The following is a 19,796-nucleotide window of genomic DNA, read 5'->3' on the forward strand; positions in this document are numbered from 1 at the left end:
CTCGACGCGTTAATTTTCAACTAAATAACCAGGATATTAATTATATATGTATTTTCACGAGGTGTCGATATGGAAGATGGGATTCCTTCGTTAAATTTATTGTTCCGAGCGTCACGCGATATTATAATTAATATTTTTTAAAACCTGTCCATTATGCGGCGATGATTTAAGCAATATCTCGCTGTGTGGGTTTGCGTTATTGCTCGGATGTTTCTAGAGGAACAAACAATGCTAAATAAAATTCAAGTTTCGATAGTAATTCTGTGATTTTAACCTACTTATCAAAATATTAGTCGAGTATGTTAAATCCTTCATTTTAGACTCTACATTAGTTTGATTAATTATCATTGTGTATTTTCTTGTTCGTTTTAAAAATCTCCACTAAGAAGAACCTACATAAACCTTATAGTTATTTTGATCAAACTGTAATGAATTAACAGAGGTTTCCTTGGACTTTCAATTAGCCTCCACGCACAGAAAATTATAACACAACAAGATTTCCTCAGCCGTATTTTATCTTTTTTAAAAACGTTGAAGACATGAGCTGATGTTGTAAAAATCCACCATTCTCACCTCTGCGCCTGTGATCACACGTGTTTACGACTCACAGCTGGACGTGCAAGGCATAAAACGGTGTTACTAACAAACGCAAAAACGCATCCGCCACAGATACGCGAGACAGAGGGTCATTTACTAAGTAGAAAGATATGCTTTGTGAGTCTTAGCAGGACTTCTGCAAATCCAGACCGGGCCATCAGCAGGAATGTTTGAACGATCGAATGAAAGCAACTATTGTTATATATATATACGAGTGTGCATTGTTCTCTCTGTCCGCACGGTGCAATAACTATTGGTATATGGCAGGAAATGTCTGCTGGGGTTGTTGTAACCTGAACATTATAATTTCTACAGAATCATTGCGATACATTTAGTTGACATGGTAGTCTTATATAGAATAAACCCATTCTTTCAACATGGCCAATCTTCTTAGTATACAATGTTAAGTCATAAAGAACCCTACCAAGCTCATTGGGAAAATGACATACCGCGGTTACATCTTTTAGTCGTTGTTAATCTTGTAGAATATTAATTATTTTGGAAGTAATTAAGATAATGCTAAGTTTGCGTTTAATAACTGGGAATTGGTTTGTAAATTCTTCATCGATGTGGTGTCGCTTCCTAACCCTTTGCAAAATTGAATAACCCCTGGAACGGAGTAAGGTCAGGTTAATTTTGGAGAGGACTATTGCCCATCGACCACGACAATTTTCCCGGAATTCTCAGCCTGGCACAGAATAATGTGCGCCTTCTATTGATTTTCTTACGGTTGTATAATGTTTATTTAAATATTATAGGACAGTTCCAGTGGTCTTTTCCGTGGCGTGTATTCCTCGTTTTCATGAATTTCTCAATTAAAAAGATATTTAATAATTAGTTGTAGATATACAGGGTTAAATACCAAGGGATGCTTATCATTAATTAGACGAAAAAAATATTCACATTAAAAAATGTCTACTATAGGGATTGAAGTTATCTCCCCCATGTGACTCTCCTCACCGTAGAGGTAATTTTAGACATTCCAAAACAGCACGCTAAATGTCTTGGACTAGGCCTAGTAGTAGAACCAAATGTATAGTAGGATGGTCAGATTTTGTTGATATATTGATAAATCTATTGTCATGGGCATTCTTCTGTCAATATTGCCTCGACTGAGAATCCCACCGGCCCATTCCCCACTCTCTGATGAGAGGAACAGGGTTTTAATATCGCTCTTAGCTGTGATAATCATAAATTGTCTCCCACTTAAACAGCAAGCATGTTTAGCTTTGACATTCTGTATTCAAGATTTTTTTCTTGGACGAAAATAAGGTTATATATGTATAGGTTTATCTAATGGTCGACCCATCTCAATGGATACATTATACGGTTTTAGAATATCATGGTAGATAACGGGGAGGCCTTTGATGAAATTATGCTTACAGCATGCGTTCCTTGAATATGTTTTAGGATGATAAGCAGAGATTAATGATATTCATCTACCTATAAAATAAGATATCAAAAGATAATGAGAAGTACTGTTAGACAATAAGAAGGAATTGTTAAGATGATAATCTGGGGATCATATGCTTGATATATTTGTCTTTTTGCCAATCTTGATATGATGACAGAAGAAGGATATCGGCTCATCTCGAGTCACAGTGTTTTAGACATATAGTTGTTTGCCTAATCAAGCAGACAATACCAGATTAAAGCCATGTGACATAAACAGACAGGTATGCGTCAGATATAGATCAGCCAAAATCTATCACCCGGGTCTTTAAAACGTTTGCCTGCAATGATGTCAGGAGGTGACTGTCATAGAAAATCTCTTATTTCAAGGTGAATATTTTTCATATCATCAGCATTAAATCCACACCATCACAAAATCATCACTATATTAGGCCATCCTCATGCTTTACAAAGTTGTCTGTGTCAAGATTTATTCTACCAGATTATTAATCTCTTCAGTGCACTACAGTAATTGATTTCCTGAGATAGTACAGTGAGAAAGCTAGATGGTACTTGGTACCTGAGTAGAAGTTTTGTGTCCTGAAAATGTGTTTTGTCCTGTTAATGCTTATATCACTGCTCTATGCTTTATGTTTTACCGGGTTATGAAGGAAAGTGGAGATTTTTTTTTAGCATATAGGCACTATCTGACATAATCACTATTTTCTCATTTTAGTGGCATTAATCATTAATTATTGATGACATTCTTTTGCTGGTTTCTTGTCCTGCATTTCCTTTTATTCTGCAAGACAAAGCAAAAATAATCAATTCTGTAATCAGACATCAAGTTTTTGTCTGCTTCTGTCACAAGTAAAAGTTTGATATCCCCAAGTGTTTTTGAATCCAATACTCAAAGAAAAGTGAATTTTGAAGTAGAACATTATTAGTTGAACAATATTTCACACATAAATTTAAAGCATAATTATTTTTGAACAGTATTAGTTCTTCAAATACTTTACATATAGAAGTGCAAGGCATATTTGAAACATTAGTTGTACAATATTCTACAAACAGAAATACTAGGCATATTTTTGTGACAATTAGTTGTAATATAATCTGTAAAAGAAGTGCTTGTGAGTGCAACAAATGAGAATGGTCTAATATTTACAGACCACTAATTTCTTATCTATAAAACAATCTGCAATGTCATGTAAACAATGGTTTTTATGTGGAGAAGTTTTCCATGGGTTGACCTCTGGATTTTAAACATTTAATGTCCCTTTCCAAGTATAATGTATTAGTTACAGCAAACTACATTTTCTTTCAAATAAATCAACTGTAAAAGGCAAATTTCCAAGTCATTTCCCTCAGTGTATGAACACTTTAACCAAGTCAGTCAAAGTCTTAACTTGTTGACAAGCCTATCTTTTGACAGTCTAAAGAGACAACTGCCATGTGAACTTTTTGTGAAGTATCCATTACATTAAATAACCAAGTGTGCTGAAAGTTTTGTGTCTACTTAAGATGACATAATAACCCTTGGTGTGAATGAAATCGGAAGGTACCATCCATTATTGGTTATAATCACTCAGTACTGGGTGCATTGCAACTGGAAGTTCCCTACCAAATTGCCACCCAGATGGATTCAGAAGATTACTGCTTAATAACGGTCCCCATCCCCAGACTTGATAATTTCTTAGATCATGCACTAAAAAGGTATTGAAATTGAGATTAATCACATTGCCATGAAAAAGTGCACATGGTTTAATTACTTCATGTGAGTATTTTGAAAACAGTTACCTGTTTACCAAAGAATAATCAGGTATAGAAAATTAAAAGATCGTTAAAATCTTTGTTGGTAATCATCAGGGCATATCCCATAGAAGATCCACATAAATGATAATTATAGATTTTACAAGAACAAGCAGGAATCGTTGCACAAATTTATTAATAAACATATTTAGGTGGATTTTGTGTAGACCTGGACTTGTGAAATTGTGCGAGTTTTCTGTGTCTGCTTCACTTGTTGTGGATAATCATTAAGTATTGAAAATGCTATCACTAGATCTCCATGCATAATTAGCTACAGTGTTACTGCACTGTAAAAAATTCATGATGAGTAGTGGCTTCAGTGAAAAAAAACACCCTTCCATGTTTCCTCACTTCAATGCATTGAATGTGTGAATTTCTGATTCGTGGTGACAAATAAATGACAAGGCACCTGTCTCGTTGAAACATATGCCTTATGTTGCTATGATTTGAAGTTTTGATGCATGTTAGAAAAAAGTGATCAATTTCTGATATGTAAGGATTGATAACCTTACAATCAAGTTCATTAATCACAGTATACTATAAAAGATTGTATCACAGGAGAAAAGAGACAGAAATATAGAACCATGTAAAATCACATTGTTTTTCAAGTACTGATTTAAGGATATGCAATTAAAGTTTTGTAATGTTTGACCTTTATCTGACCTTTTCAGCGTCCTCCCTCACAAAGCCTGACCTTTGGGCCACAGGAAGACACACAGTCCTCACGGTCGGGAGACACACCTATCACACCTAGTCAATCAAATGCAACATCAAATTCATCTCACAATGCAGACAACATCAGCGAATCAGGTAAGGCAGTAATGCTTCTTCTGCATAGAATACTGATGCTGCAAAAGTGATAGGGAATGCCCTGCCCTGTGATTAGATTTTCACATTTTTTAACATTATGAGATGTAGCTCATAACAGTGTAGAGTAACTCTTGATTGGGATAATAATTGCTGTAAAGTAAGCAAATTTTTGTATTGGTTGGTCAGTCAAGAAATACTTAAAGGGGATAGATATTGAGTGTTTACAGGGGATAGATATTGAGTGTTTACAGTTTGATCCTAAGGTTAAGGTATTACAAATATGTAGATGGATGGATTTACTGGTGCAGACAGGTTAAATTTGTATTACAGACAGATATAGGTTACATTTGCATTAGAGACATATCTTGTACAGATTGATCTTGTTCATCACTAGGTTTGTTAAAAAGTCATAGGCTCCCTAGTGTCAGTAATGTTTGTGAAGGGGTGGAAAGTAGTGTTTGAACTCAGGATCTAGGAGGAGATTTTTAACTTTAATATCACATTTAAACTATTTGTAATGGTAATTCAAGTTCGCTTTATGAGAAGTTGTTCTCAGTGTGACAGTTAAAAAAAAAACAACAACTTTCCAACCTAGGAAGGAGTAGACTGAAGTTTGTTGATTCAGTATTTGACTAAACCTTTAAAATGTTCGTTAATATGTGGAATAGTGTTCTCTTTGTGAGTACTAGTATTTAATGATTACAATATGCCTGAGTTTAATGTCATTATCTGGAGAAGGGTCCATTAGAGTCAAAAGTTAGTTGCAGCTGTTTTCTCTGGATGCAAGAGTCCATTGATTGCAGAAAAGTTGTAAAAATCTGGAGACTTTTGGTGCAAGTCAGTTAACTATTAATCACTTCTTGAAAATCTCCTAAATGCCATGCCTAGAGTGTTTGCAAAGTAAAGAATTTTGGAAATAAAAGTAATCAAAGAAACTTGTGCTGACAATATCAAACACCATTATAAGATATCAATATAAAATACATTTCCAGCTTTCAGCAATTTTCAGTGCTAAAGACTCTGAATTAAGAGTGTTTGTAAAGGGAAGCCCCACGATGCTTCAAGAGCCATTCTCTAAAGACACAGGGAGAGGTTGAGGGTGATGATAACGAAATTTTGTTTGAGGGTTCTACAGAGAAAATTGGTGTTTAATAAATGTGAAATGTTAGGTACTTGGGTGGTAGGTTGACTATGTAATAAGAACCACATCTTTTCAAATCTTGACTTGATAGCTCCTATCTTCTTTGGGATTAAAGATGAAAAATGGGAATGTTGGCAAAGCTTGCTAATCACACTGGAGCTCAGTAATGGTTATTATGATTGAGGTATGATATCACACACATTTAATAGCTGTAACACATAGGAATCAGTGGTAGGGATTCTAAGACTGGGGCACAGGGCATCAAGTTTAGTTTTGATTGCTCATTATCAAATCATGACAAATAACTCCCCAAAAAAACATCCACCAGCTTCTCTCAGATCAGCACAGAGAGAACTAATTGATGCCGCTTTGAAGTACAGTAAATTTAGCATCGACTAAGAAAAAGATACATTCAGAGACAAATGGCTACTCATCCTGTGGCACAAGTTGAACTAGAGGCTTCTCCAGTATGCTTCACACAATTTATACAACAGAAAATCAAGTTATTTCCACTTTAAAAGGCCAGATGTTGCTTTTACAAATATCTTGCCCTTGTCCTGGGAAGTATCGGTATACATACATGATAGATGCTGTTCCAGTCTGACTTTTTTTGCAGTGGGTGAGTGGATGTTGATCGGACAGGTGTTTTAGGTATACAAGGATGAATTCTTCTCTTGACAAAAGTTTACTTAGAGGTGAACGTTTAATGAAAGGGAAACTAAAACAGGGCTTCTTTTCATGTTGAATCACTCAAAGTATTGAGATTTGACAAACATTTCCAACCTCATCTGCTGATAGTTCTTCAAATTCTACAGGGTATTTAGACTCACTAAAGTTTGTTTGTTTGATTATGCTGATTATTTGGTTTTCAGAATTCTGTGGAGATGTTTGTTTTCCTTGAAGTTTAATTGTTGGAAAAAATAAATAAATTGCATCAGTTGTTGTGAAGATAACAAAGAAATGTTACAGGTCTTTCTTTTATTTTACAAAAGTTTGGTGCTTGATCAGAGACTGTGAAGAAAGTGCATTGTGATTTTCATCATCTAGAACCATTGTTGAATATGCTAAGTGCCCATTTTTTTCTCGCTTCATGTCCACTTTTAAATAGGAGTGTGATTTTCATCTAGATTTCATTAGATGGTAGTAATTAAATTTTCTTCTTTCCATTTCTTAATTCTGTTTGATGAGATTCATTGAACCTGATTATGTGACTTTTGTGCAGTCACATATGCTAATAGTTACTAAGGAAATGAAAGAGAGTTTCATTTTGATTTTACATTTCTTATTTGTTGAGTGTTTTTCTTCTATTTGGTTATTCTTAAGTTGAAAGCTATTTTTGCATCAATTATTTTATAAATAGCCATGTGGAGGCTAATTTTGCACTCGTGCAAAGAGTAGGCTATTGTGATACAAATTTTCCACCATCAGTTAGATTCAGAATCCAATACACACTTTTCTAATGATTTTGGCGGTCCGCGAGCTGCTGCTGATTGTGTTAGCTGGGAATGTTTTCCGCTAGACCAGATATTTCTGCCATGTATAGTGCTGTCCGTATGCCTCTGCAGTGTCCTATTCAGTTGGAAAGCAATTCTGCTTTGTGTATAAATGTAAAATCTATAAAAATTGGAATGGTTCAGCGGAAATGTATAGCCACAAGCCTGCATTAGGAATGGCATCCGAACCAATAACGAAATTTAGGGAAAAATCATCGAAAGAACACATGCTGAAGAGTCAAGTGGCGAAGATTTCTCAGGGTTCCTCCAGCTCTTTTGCATAATACGGAGGACAGAGCAGAATTTCAGATCCATTTTAACCAAATGCTGTTAGAATTAAAAGACAGGTTTTTTAAAAGTATGTTTATGTTGGATTTTGAGCTGTTTAAAGGGTATCACTGGTTATTCTATTATAATACAAGAAATCTGTGATGATTTAAAGGGATAATTATGATAGCAAAGAATAAATGAACGTTCAGGTGGTATAATCTTGTATAGATTCAGGTCAATTGTTGCTCATTCAGTCTCTTGTTGGTTGAATAGCTTGGTGTACAGTTATTAGATGTTCTATGATTAAGAAGGCTGCAATCTGAATAGGTTCATAAATTGGGGACTTGGTGGATTGGTGACATTGCCCATCCCACCACGGTCCTCATTACCTTGTGCTTCTTTGTTTGAATCAAATCTACTGCAAAGTGTATTTTATCTGATCGGCTGCGAATATTTACCCTCCATTCTTTCCTTGTGTAAACGAAACCATCATAACATTAGGGTTTCAAATTCTTTTTTTTAAAAAAATGGCCATGCGATGATTGGGTGCTGATCATAGTTTTATCGTAATTAGGCATTTTATTACGCTATTGGGGTGAACTTTAAACTCATTGTGCAGTGAATGATCCAGCCTTGAAAGTTAAAAAATTGTCATTTCCTTAAGTGCTTTGAACACTTTGGAAGAAAAGAGTGATTTTGATTATTATGTACTTATTCACTACTTTTGCCAAATTCTAATAGCTTAATACAAATATTCTCCTCGGTGCTTTCAATTATTTTGTAGGAATAAAACAGGGACGCTGATAACATTTTTGATACCTCCCAAGTTGAAATTTTATGCTTTTACTCTCTTCTTTAAAAAATACCAAATCTCAATCAAGATAAAAATCTATTTTTGAAATTGGTAAAAAAGAATTTCAAAAAGAAGCTGAAAAAGGCCCTGCGGAATGCCTGTGACCCTTGAAAACCCTGAGAGGATCCAAGACTTCCTAGTCTGATTTTCAGTAAACCTCTGGGTTCTAAAGTTTTTAGTTGTGAGGAGGGAGTAGAAATGCGTTTTAAGGAAGCATGAAGCCCCCATTTGAAAATATCTTTGTGTATGGGATTTGGGTGGGTTTAAAGCGGGATTATTTTGTCCCGGTCTAAATCCCCAAATTAAGGATAGATATGGTCCTAAGGTTGGTGTAAAAATAAACATGGTGTTGAGTAAACCACTTGGGGAAAACTTCCCTTTGCTTCTAGGAGGAAGAGTTATGGAATATTTCACATTAACCCACTGCCTTTTGATGTTTTATCATAATTTGCCAATACCTTAATCCACCTATATCAACGGAGATTTCACATGAGCCTAGACGACACTTTTTTCACAATTTCTTAAAATTAAGAGCTTTTGTATTCTAAAATGTGGATTTGCCTAATCATTTAATAACACTATATGGAAAGATATTTTTCTTGCTGTCTGGACTTTTTTGCAGCTTTATTTAAATGCAGCTTTTGAATTTAACTATAAATTTCTTTATCGCTCAATTTAGGTTCAAAATTTTATCAGTAAGAAAATTTCATTTCAATGTACGTGTGACCCTAGAAGACGGTTTAGATATGATTATTTGCGAAAGCCTTGTTTCACAAGCGGGTTGGTAAACATCTTATTTGGGTAGATTGTGAATGTAGCCTCTCTGACCAGCTGTAGTTCGTGATAAGGTATAGAAAATATTTTGTAAAGAATACACCAAGCCTTTCCCGGCAACATGCGGCAATGGGGTTGCTGACTGGCAAATACATTTTTATCAGGAACTGGATTTTAGTTCATTAAGAGGTTAACGGGTATCTCCTGGTTTTGGCCTGCTTTTTCAGGGCCTCTATATTGATCACTTTGATGTCTGATATTTTTTCTCTCCAAGACTGCAAGGAAGTCTTGAGAATATCTTGGTATTTTTATGTCCCTTGCCAATGAGTATTTGCAAGAGATTATTGAAAGGAAAAAGCATTTCGCTGACTGGTCATGCAGCCATTTGGAGTGTAAACATACAACTTAAAGTCAGGCATTACTGAGAATCAAGAGGATTAGGTCAATACAAAAAGTTTTGTTAGATTTAGAATCTGTTCATTCAGCCATTGGAAAGAGCAATCGGGCAAGTAATCCAACAGATCTTGTTGAATTAAACAGCAAAAATGTTTAGAAAATGGTTTTATGATTTGAGAGCCGCTAGCATGTTATGGTTTGGGTCTCTAATAAAAACACATGTGAACTGCATCCTTGTCATGTCAATGGAATTAAGTATTTACCCAGCTAATCAGCCAGTCCAATTTCCCTATTGGATTTTTAACACCCATAGGTATAAATGTTATGTAGAGTAGACTGTCTACTGAATGTTAGACCATCAACAGGGACGTGCTGACCTTGCCTTTAGAATCCAGTAAGGAGACCTGATCATTAAACCAGATTCAGTGTAGGTTTAATGGATAGTTTAACAAATGGTGATGAGTTTTTTTTGGTATGAAATGGTTACAGAGAATTAAAAATGTCTGTGGATGGAATTATTTCCCAGAGTAAATGACCCTGCTGGTATTCCCACAAGTAATATCAGATCTTAATCTCAACCCTTAATGAATCTGAATAGCATTCATTAAAATTTTGAAGGGGAGCTGATTTCTTGACTCTTGCCACCAATTTAGTGATTTGGAGGTTTTCTGAACTGATATAACAGAGATGAAGATTTCATATTATTTTCCCCACAACACTTATTTGGAGAGCAATAAAAGCCCCTTTGGACAATAATTTTTCCCCTTATGTCAATGAAAATCCAGCAACCAAAACATGATGTTCTATCTCTGAATAGGAAAAAGTGACAGCGATCGTGTACAGTTCTGAACATGCTAGATTGTGATTGTGTGTAGTCCAGTTTCACTGTTTAAGAGAGATAAGAAATAATTGGAACATTGTGTGTGACATTGACTTAAAGGCACTACTGCTTTCCTGCCTCATTGTCTCAGATGCAGGCAGAAGCTGGGGGCAGTCATTGTAATTCATTGCAAAAAGATGACCATTTGTCTCCTAATGGCAATATAATACCAAGTCTTCAACCTCTCACCCCTAAAAATTTAATCTCCTTTTGACAATTCACAAATATTTGAATATCTGGTGAGGCTATCCTTGGAAGTTAAATCTAGCCATTGATATTCTGTACAAGCATGAATTTGGACCTGCAGTGTCCCCTTTTGTTCCGGTTTGTCTTGCTAATGTAAGCAGTGTAGCACTATGACACTAGGATTTGCCTCATTCAATTCCAGTTTCATTCACAATTTTTTTTTTATAGGAAGTTGTAAGTGGTGATAGCATGCAGCTTGGTCTCATTTCAGACTTGACTGCTCTCCGATATGGTAGTGTGGCTCTAGGTTGGGCCAAATAAAATCAAAATGATATGAATGTTTCAATTTTCATGCAACAGTAAACGAATTATCAACTCTGGAAAGGCATAAATTATATGTTTTCAGCGAAGTAATTCAATATTCAAGCAACAGTGCTCACAGTCTATATATTGGTGGAGCGGTGTTACACTGAATTCTGTTAAGTAGGAAGACAGTGGAGCGCATGTGCTTCATTTTTCTCACTTAGTATTTATTTTATAAAACCCCAGATACAGGTTCCTAGAGAAGTAAGTGTTAGGTAAATATCTAGTGATGATTCAACAACATCTGTGGATCCCAGCAATAGTGGTGATAGGTCTGCCCCAATATGACCAGAAAACTCGGATGTTTATGGCCAATTTTACCTGCCCAACAAATTTATTAATCAGATTTGTGTATGTACATAACTCGGGTCACCAGTTGATCAGACACTACAAGTTTTGATAGGGTCCTCAATTCACCACATGGTCCTCTATACCTTAGTACATACAGGCCATATTTGTTTGTCCTACCATGACAGGGTCATGCGTTTTTGTGTATCTCTCTGATATCTGAAGAATTAGCTTTATCTCCAAAATGTTGAAATCTGTATCATATTGATTTTTGAGTCACCCACTTGAGAGACAGCAGGGAGAAATTATACCCCCCTCCTTTTCCCTCCTTTTATTTGAGCCTTGTGCATGCTGAGCTAGCTGTTGGTCAGGTCCCCCAGTAATTAATGACTTCCCACACCATTTAGATCTCCAACTGTTGTGTTTACACTTTACTGTTAAATTGGAGGCTGTTTGAAATGAAGATTTTAATTTAAAGATAATGGTTGCCACCAAGTTGGACTCTGACTTGGAAATGAAGTGTAATTAACTTTATTACCAGGTGGATATGTTGGTCAAAAATTGAAATATTGATGTTGGAGGGCTTGGGCAGCTGGTGGTGACCTTTTCTGCAGTAATGACAAAGTGTCATCTCCAGATTTTGCCAATAAAGATTGGAGATTTTCAAGATTTTTGAACTAGCAAACATTCAATATGGTTTGGAGGCAAGTCTGGAAAAGTGAAATTTCAGATCAATATATCTGGTGCTATTTACATGTTTAAATTTGGAATGTGAATATGATAATTTTTGTTCTTTTAACATTTAATTGAAATTCGGTATTTAAATGACTTCCTCTCCATTCAAAGTTTCTTTCTTCAAGATGTTTTTTATGCATATTTTGGTATCAAGGGTGAAACAGGTGAGAAATCCTTCGACCACAAACGCCTTCGATTTCTTTACTTGGGATTGTGAAAGGAGTACATAAGCTCAGGTTTTGGTATATCAATATAATTTTGCTATTATTAGCTCAGAAAAGTAAATGCACTGGATTTTGGTAGATCCTAGTGATTCATCACTGAATTGTGAATATCAAGGGAGGTAAATGGAGACTTTAAAATCACTCGTGCTTTCTAATAATAATATATAGACAAACAATGCCAACAACTGCCAAAATTTTGATCTCTTGAAATGTTTATTTTTGGCATTCTTTTGAAAAAGGAACAAAAATTTTATCTAGAGTTTGATGCAGAAACAATTGACTATTTGACTGGATGGTGTTCATTTGTGGGATATCCGTAACAAAGTAAACGGAGTTTGGGTTTCTAATTAAAGATGTTTACCAGGTTCTGTGTCTCTGAACTCGTTTTGACATCCAGGAACTTTGGAATTCCAGGCAAGATTGAAATAGCATTCCAATGGCCAGGATCGGAAAGGTTGGGAAGAATTCACCAAATGGTGTAGATTTCAACTTAATGACATGGTTCTCCCTCTTCCCACATCTGTGTCTGATTGTAATGGTCAGTGTGTTATCTGGTTCCCCTTCCATTACTGAACTTCCATTAACCAGCTCCTGCCCTTCTTATCATTGCTGCACTGATTGCCTCTGATTAACCAAAACAATTAAGTACATTGTTCATTGTGTTGTCTGCATTCACAGTTCAACTGTATTTTGTAAAACTGAAATTTAACTCTAAACCCCCAAGGTCAAAAGATCATGTTGATAATCTGCATATTATACTACAAACTCCGCCTATCTAATTACATCACCTGTCATTCTTTGTTGCTAAAATATGAAAAGGAAATCATCACATAATTGATTCTTGATCACATATAGTAGAAATCTTTGGAGGGAATTCAATGTTTGTCTGCCTGATAAAAAACCCATATGAGATGGAATTTTTCACATTCTTTAATTCACTCAGAATTTTCCTGAATTTGAAATGCAAAGGAGGCAACGCCTGATAAAATAGAAGTGTTCATTGCAAATATTGGTATGATATTTTTTTCAAGTGGTTTATTACTGATGAGAGAAAACTTGTGTTATTGTACAAGTGTACATGGTATATCTTGTTTGTCATTCGCCTATAGGCTATAGATGGTTGCTTTGATAAACATTGATAATTTTTTATTCTTGATATTTCGTTTCTTGCACATGCATAAAAACAATTACAATACAAATAACACTAGATTAGGCTGTGAACATGATAAAGGTATAGATTGCATATATTGGGTGTGTTTTATTTGGATATAGATAATGTTTATTCATCATATAAATTAAACCTTTGAGCATTTTTTGCCGACTGAATTGCATGCAGTTTTGTCGATTTATATCTGAGAAAATCAGTTCAAGTTATATATACTTTTTTTTTTACAATTTAAATGTTTCTATATTTAAATTTTGTAGGGTTAATTTGACTGAAAATGACTTTTTAGACGAGATAAGAGATTTTTTTTGCGAAGAAACACAAAAGTTATGCATAGATGTTCAAGATATATTTCATTAATTATTGGAAAACATTGACAGCCATGAATTACATGTAAAAAAAAAAAAAAAAAAAAGAGAAGAGTCTATTGTTGATTTATCAGCTTGATTTGCTAATACAGAATTTTATTATCCTATTCATCACTATGTGTCAAACACAGTATTTGATGAATGATGTAATTGTCCATAAATTAACCTGTGGAAATTCTAAAAACAGATATGTTGCTGCAGGGTGTGCAGCAAATACAATGTCCCATTGTCTACAAGGCAAAAATGATCTAACTGGCATTTAGCCCCGTTTGAATGCAATAATGATGTTGTTTTGACTTGGGCCTCCGTGATTGTTATGACATAGATTGTCATAGAGGCATCACAGTGTGTGAGAAATAGAATAAGCGTCTGCAATTGACAAGTCCTAGATGGGAAACTGACTCTACCTCTGGGAGTCCATTTTCAAACAGTCCCTGCAATTATTCACATCTCATAATTACATGGAGTAACTTGTGTACCAGATTCCAAAAAGGCAAATTAGTTTTTAGAGGATTTGTGCAGAAATCTTTTTAAAGGCATTTGGATTAGTATTAAATATGGCTGAGCAATTGCAATACTACAATATGGATGGTTGGTATTTTGTAGTTTTTAGCCTCATTAACGGTGGTCGTAAATTAGAAAATTTCCTTTTTCTATTCATTAGCTAAATTGTGTTCATCAACAATATGTAATACTAATTCATATTGATCCAGACTTCAAAATCCAGGAATAATGAACTTTATAGAGCGACTGTAACAAGACTCATTATAAAGCAGGAGAAAATTTCCCTAATAACTAAGAGGATAGAATGTGTACAGGGCTTGACAAGTTTTGATGGATGGCTGCTAAAATTGAGTCTGACGTCTAGTTACCAAGTCTACTTGAAGAAATTGCAATGAGGATAAGCAAATTTATCATGATCCAATCATTCTACAAAATTTGGTGGGTCTCTATTCTTGTGAACTTCTTGGGTTTATTAAAAACATTTGTAGGACAAAAGTATTCGGAGATGCGCAATTTCCCTTTGTCTTGTAATGAAGTTTCCAGCAAATGGCTTTCCTTCACCTTCAGTGGCAAGGAAAATAAAGTTTTACTGGAAAATAATGTAAAATATATTGCATTTGATGACCATTTCTGGAGAAACGGCACTAGAATTATCAGATTGCTTTGGTTATTGAATTATATGCAAAATTTTCAAACAAGCCAATGAGAATGTATATCCATGGCATATTTGATTAGAAAAGGATTCCAATTAATTTGTAATCATGCCTAGCTTGGTTTGGGCTGTGTAATTGAATTGGCAAGTCAATGGGTGACCAGCATTATTAGATCAGGCCAATTCCAAATAAATGTCATTGTATTTGTAACAACAAACAGGCTCCGCAGTGGGTAGACAGGTTGCACTTCCCAAATGTACTAGGACACAATCCTCTCTGCTTAGTCAATACTTTTGTTTTATTGTGAAAGAAATTTTATTATTCTAATGGAAATGCATAAAGTTACATTTGAAAAATGTTGACTGCTTTAAGTTGCGTTTTTATGTTTTGTCCGTCATTGGTTTAGGATATAAACTGGGGTTTTTGTTGTTGTAATTTTGTCTCGGGAGTCGATTAGCCGTATCCAACCCAATCTGTTCCATCTCATCACATGGGCTGTAACCTCTCCAAAATTTTTCCTGTAATTGATGTTCAGCTTCATTTAACGTTTTTCAGTTCTTCTTTCGCTTGTAAAAGTATGTAAGTATTTTATCTATCTGGTAATTTTTCTAACCAGGAAATTGTTCTTTGCAAAATCAAAAATATAAAAATTGAAGATAAATTGCAACAGTTGTTAAATTGATAAAAGTTATAGTAAATTTTTACTATAACCCATTTATTTGGAGACTGAACTTTTTTTCAAAATATAATGATAGAGAATAATTTGAAGTTACATGTAAATAAAAGATAATCCTATGATGAATTTCACTGTTTTTAATTAGGAAAATAGAGAAATGATTAAAAAGCTAATGTTGAGTACTGTAAGTGAACTTGCTCTCAGAGTTCAAGAGAAAGGTGGATTGCAAATGTCCAATATTGTGAATAAATCTTGATTAGTTCATAATGGTGAAAATTCCATGCAATTTGGATGATTGTAGTTTCTGTTAATTCCTGTTCTCCCATAATGGAATAATTAGTGTGTACAGTGATGTCATTCCCCACTCTGTGTTCTTTATCTTAATTTGTTCTGAATAGTTGATGGTTTTCTTTAGAAAAATTGCCCAGCACTGATTCTTTAAATCAATAGACTAGCTGGGTAGGTGACTGAAAGAAAAACAAATCAGAAGTTAAAATGAATAAATAAAGTCAATATAGGCCTCCAATAAATAGCTCAGAAGATGCAAGTTATTTCTTTAGAGTTTATCTGGACATGATGTGTTACAGAGTAGCTAGCTAATTGTTTTACAGTAAATGTGAAAATAAAGTATCAATAAATAATTATGATATCTACATGTTTAATGAACTGATTACAAATATTAGTTTTAAATTGATATACTATGAAAGGAAATCAAGATCATGTATATACATTATAGAAAATTTGTTCTGTTTTTCAGGGGAAGGTCTTGACAACAGTGTCGGATCAGGGGAAGGAACTGCGGATGAAGATTCCGAGGATCGTACCTCAAAACGGCAGAAAAAAAGGGGCATTTTCCCTAAAGTGGCAACAAATATCATGAGAGCCTGGCTCTTCCAACACTTAACAGTCAGTATTTTCATTTACATGTATTAATCATTTATGCAGTATAAAAAATCTACTTGACAAAAATGGCTACTTTCTGATGTTGAAAAAGAATCTCATATTTGCTTTTACTAGACAATGACTATTTAATTTTGATAGATAATATGTAAATCTTGGACTTTTTAAATAAAATTTGTATTTTGAAGATAAGTAAAACACAATTGAAGAAATTAAAAGGTGATGGTATTAAAAATTTAATTGAAACTTAATTCAGGCAAGAGATTTAAAAAAAAAAAATGATTAGAATCAATCTATGGTTGTAACAAGTGTTGATTTGTCACATTTCTATCAAACCCTCCTCCCAACACATCAACCCCTAAACTGTAGGTTGATGCTATTGTCTAGCATCACCTCAAATTAAAACTGATGAGTCTCTACAGTTCATTGCCACACAGTGTACAGCAAAATGGGTTTTGTTTTGCAAGATAAGTTTAAATTTATGTTTGTTTACTCCAAAAAGATAAAAAGTCATTGATCATTTTCAGTGTAAGAAAAAAAAAAGTTAAACAAACATACCATTTCCTCCCAAAATTTTCCTGCTTTAAAGTTTCTGTCAGCACAATGGAAAATGAAGAAAGATAAGGAGAAATGACTGATAATAGTGGGAAGAAGGAGATTTAAGTTCACTGAAAAAAAAAGTAGGAAAAATTAAATCAGGCCACGGAAATGCATTTTACATTAATTAGTAGATACATCTGAAAAGATATCATTTATAATGAAACCTGTCTAAATATGATGGATGACAATTTTCGGAGGCTGAAGGAAGGCTTGAGGAATATTGGATTTTGATATGGTGTCATATCATTGGTAATCCAAATGTTAATATCAGGCGACAGAGGGATGGAAGGCATAGAGGCACAAGAGAAAAAAACAATGGATAATTAGGGTCTTGGTGCAGAAGTGCCGTATTATGCCTATACAAAGGAATTAAGTGTGGCTGGAAGAATTGATGGGATGTCAAAATTCCAATAAGAAATTTTATCTTTTGATTCTGTTGATAGCATCATCATATGATATAGAGTTGACCTTCCTATCTTGAAAGAAAATTGACGCATAATCAAAATATTAGCTTTGCCTCTAACATTTCCTCTTCTGCCTTCCACAGAAACATCTAATACCTATGGCTGTTCTTAAGCCTGGTGTAGTTTTCTTGTAATTGCACAAGCAAACAAAGACACTAGTGTCAGATTTCAAAATTTTGAGTAGTTCTTTACACAAGCAAGTCAGATTGCTTTATGAAAATTGACTTTTGGGATATTAAACTTCCTCCAAAGAAAATGTGTCTGGGGTGTTCCATGGTACCTGTGGGTGACGGAGCGCACAGATCGGGCTAATCATCGAATGTGATATGAGGGCTGATCTCGCTAGGTATAAAAAGCCAGAGAGAGACAAATGGGGGTAGGGTGTCTCCTGGTCACGGGTTAATTAGAATTCTCACTGCACAGTGACATCACATAATTTAAAGCTTTCGAAAGTGTGCCAGAAAATAAAGAACCCAATTGTAACTCTCTTGTCTACATGGTTTTTGGGCTCTTTCATGCATGAGTGAAAATTATGGAACGGCTGGTAGAGAAAAGGCAGACAGGCACTGTCTATGTGATGCAAGGTCAATGACTGGTGAACAGTGACTATATGAGCAAAGTAATGTCAGGTGCAGAAATAGTTATCCCCTGTTTTCAGGTCAAAATAAGAGGCAGCCATAACTCACAGGACCATTGCATTTCTAACAAATCTTGATTTCCTTTCTCAGGCTGTAGCAAACTATACTTCAGTTTTCCAGACCTACAGACACTTGCTTTATATATAGACTTACAGACACTTGCTTTATATATAGACTTACAGACACTTGCTTTATATATAGACTTACAGACACTTGCTTTATATATATATAGACTTACAGACACTTGCTTTATATATATATAGACTTACAGACACTTGCTTTATATATATATATATACTTACAGACACTTGCTTTATATATAGACTTACAGACACTTGCTTTATATATATATAGACTTACAGACACTTGCTTTATATATAGACTTACAGACACTTGCTTTATATATATATATATATATAGACTTACAGACACTTGCTTTATATATAGACTTACAGACACTTGCTTTATATATATATAGACTTACAGACACTTGCTTTATATATAGACTTACAGACACTTGCTTTATATATATATATAGACTTACAGACACTTGCTTTATATATATATAGACTTACAGACACTTGCTTTATATATAGACTTACAGACACTTGCTTTATATATATATATATACTTACAGACACTTGCTTTATATATAGACTTACAGACACTTGCTTTATATATAGACTTACAGACACTTGCTTTATATATAGACTTACAGACACTTGCTTTATATATATATAGACTTACAGACACTTGCTTTATATATAGACTTACAGACACTTGCTTTATATATATATATATATATATATATATAGACTTACAGACACTTGCTTTATATATATATAGACTTACAGACACTTGCTTTATATATAGACTTACAGACACTTGCTTTATATATATATAGACTTGCAGACACTTGCTTTATATATAGACTTACAGACACTTGCTTTATATATAAAGTACTGTGTCACACTCACACATGACAGGAATGTTTTACAATATTTTCCGCGTTCTCTGCAACTTACTCAAAAGTATGTGTATAATCTGTAAAATTTGTGACACCATTTTTTGGATGTGAAACTTGAGACTTTGTTTTGACATTATGATGTATACTTGAGATGACTTGTACAAGAATTTGGCCCCAAATACATTTTTTCCCTTACCCACCATTCCCTTGGCTTGGATATTTTGTTTTGAAAAATCACAATTATATATATATATATATATATATATATATATATATATATATATATTTACTACTGCATTGCCAGTATTAAACCTTAAGTTTGCTGTTCAGTGTATTTTATTTCTGTATAGAATCCTAATCTTTTATTTAAAAAACCCACCTCCACCACAAATATAGATATAAGGAATGCATTTCTAGACTGTTTGTATCATAGGGGATATAAGAGCATTTCTGTATTGTCTCATATGAAAATTACCCCATACTTTAATTGTTTATATATACCCCATACACTACAAACTACCCGGACATTTATTCCTTAAACATTACAGGATTTTGTTTGTTTGCCATACAAGTATTGAAATAAGTCTATATTGAAATAAGTAAACATTAGAAAAAGCAAGAAGGAAATTTAGATAAAAGGAAAGAAG

The 19,796-nt window shown here is 34.2% G+C and overlaps 1 protein-coding gene across 3 annotated transcripts in view; it reads left to right on the top strand.

The window, feature by feature from the left end:
* The window catches only part of LOC125649067 (homeobox protein Meis1-like), a 60,628-nt gene that overhangs the window by 24,861 nt on the left and 15,971 nt on the right, over positions 1 to 19,796 (top strand). For all 3 annotated transcript variants that reach the window (XM_048876279.2, XM_048876282.2, XM_048876283.2), the window contains exons 8-9: positions 4,473 to 4,611; positions 16,338 to 16,486. In XM_048876279.2, coding sequence (XP_048732236.1) covers positions 4,473 to 4,611; positions 16,338 to 16,486 — 288 coding nt within the window. The remainder of the gene's footprint in view (positions 1 to 4,472; positions 4,612 to 16,337; positions 16,487 to 19,796) is intronic.

This window comes from Ostrea edulis, chromosome 5, assembly GCF_947568905.1.
Source record: "Ostrea edulis chromosome 5, xbOstEdul1.1, whole genome shotgun sequence".
Lineage (NCBI taxonomy): Eukaryota > Metazoa > Mollusca > Bivalvia > Ostreida > Ostreidae > Ostrea > Ostrea edulis.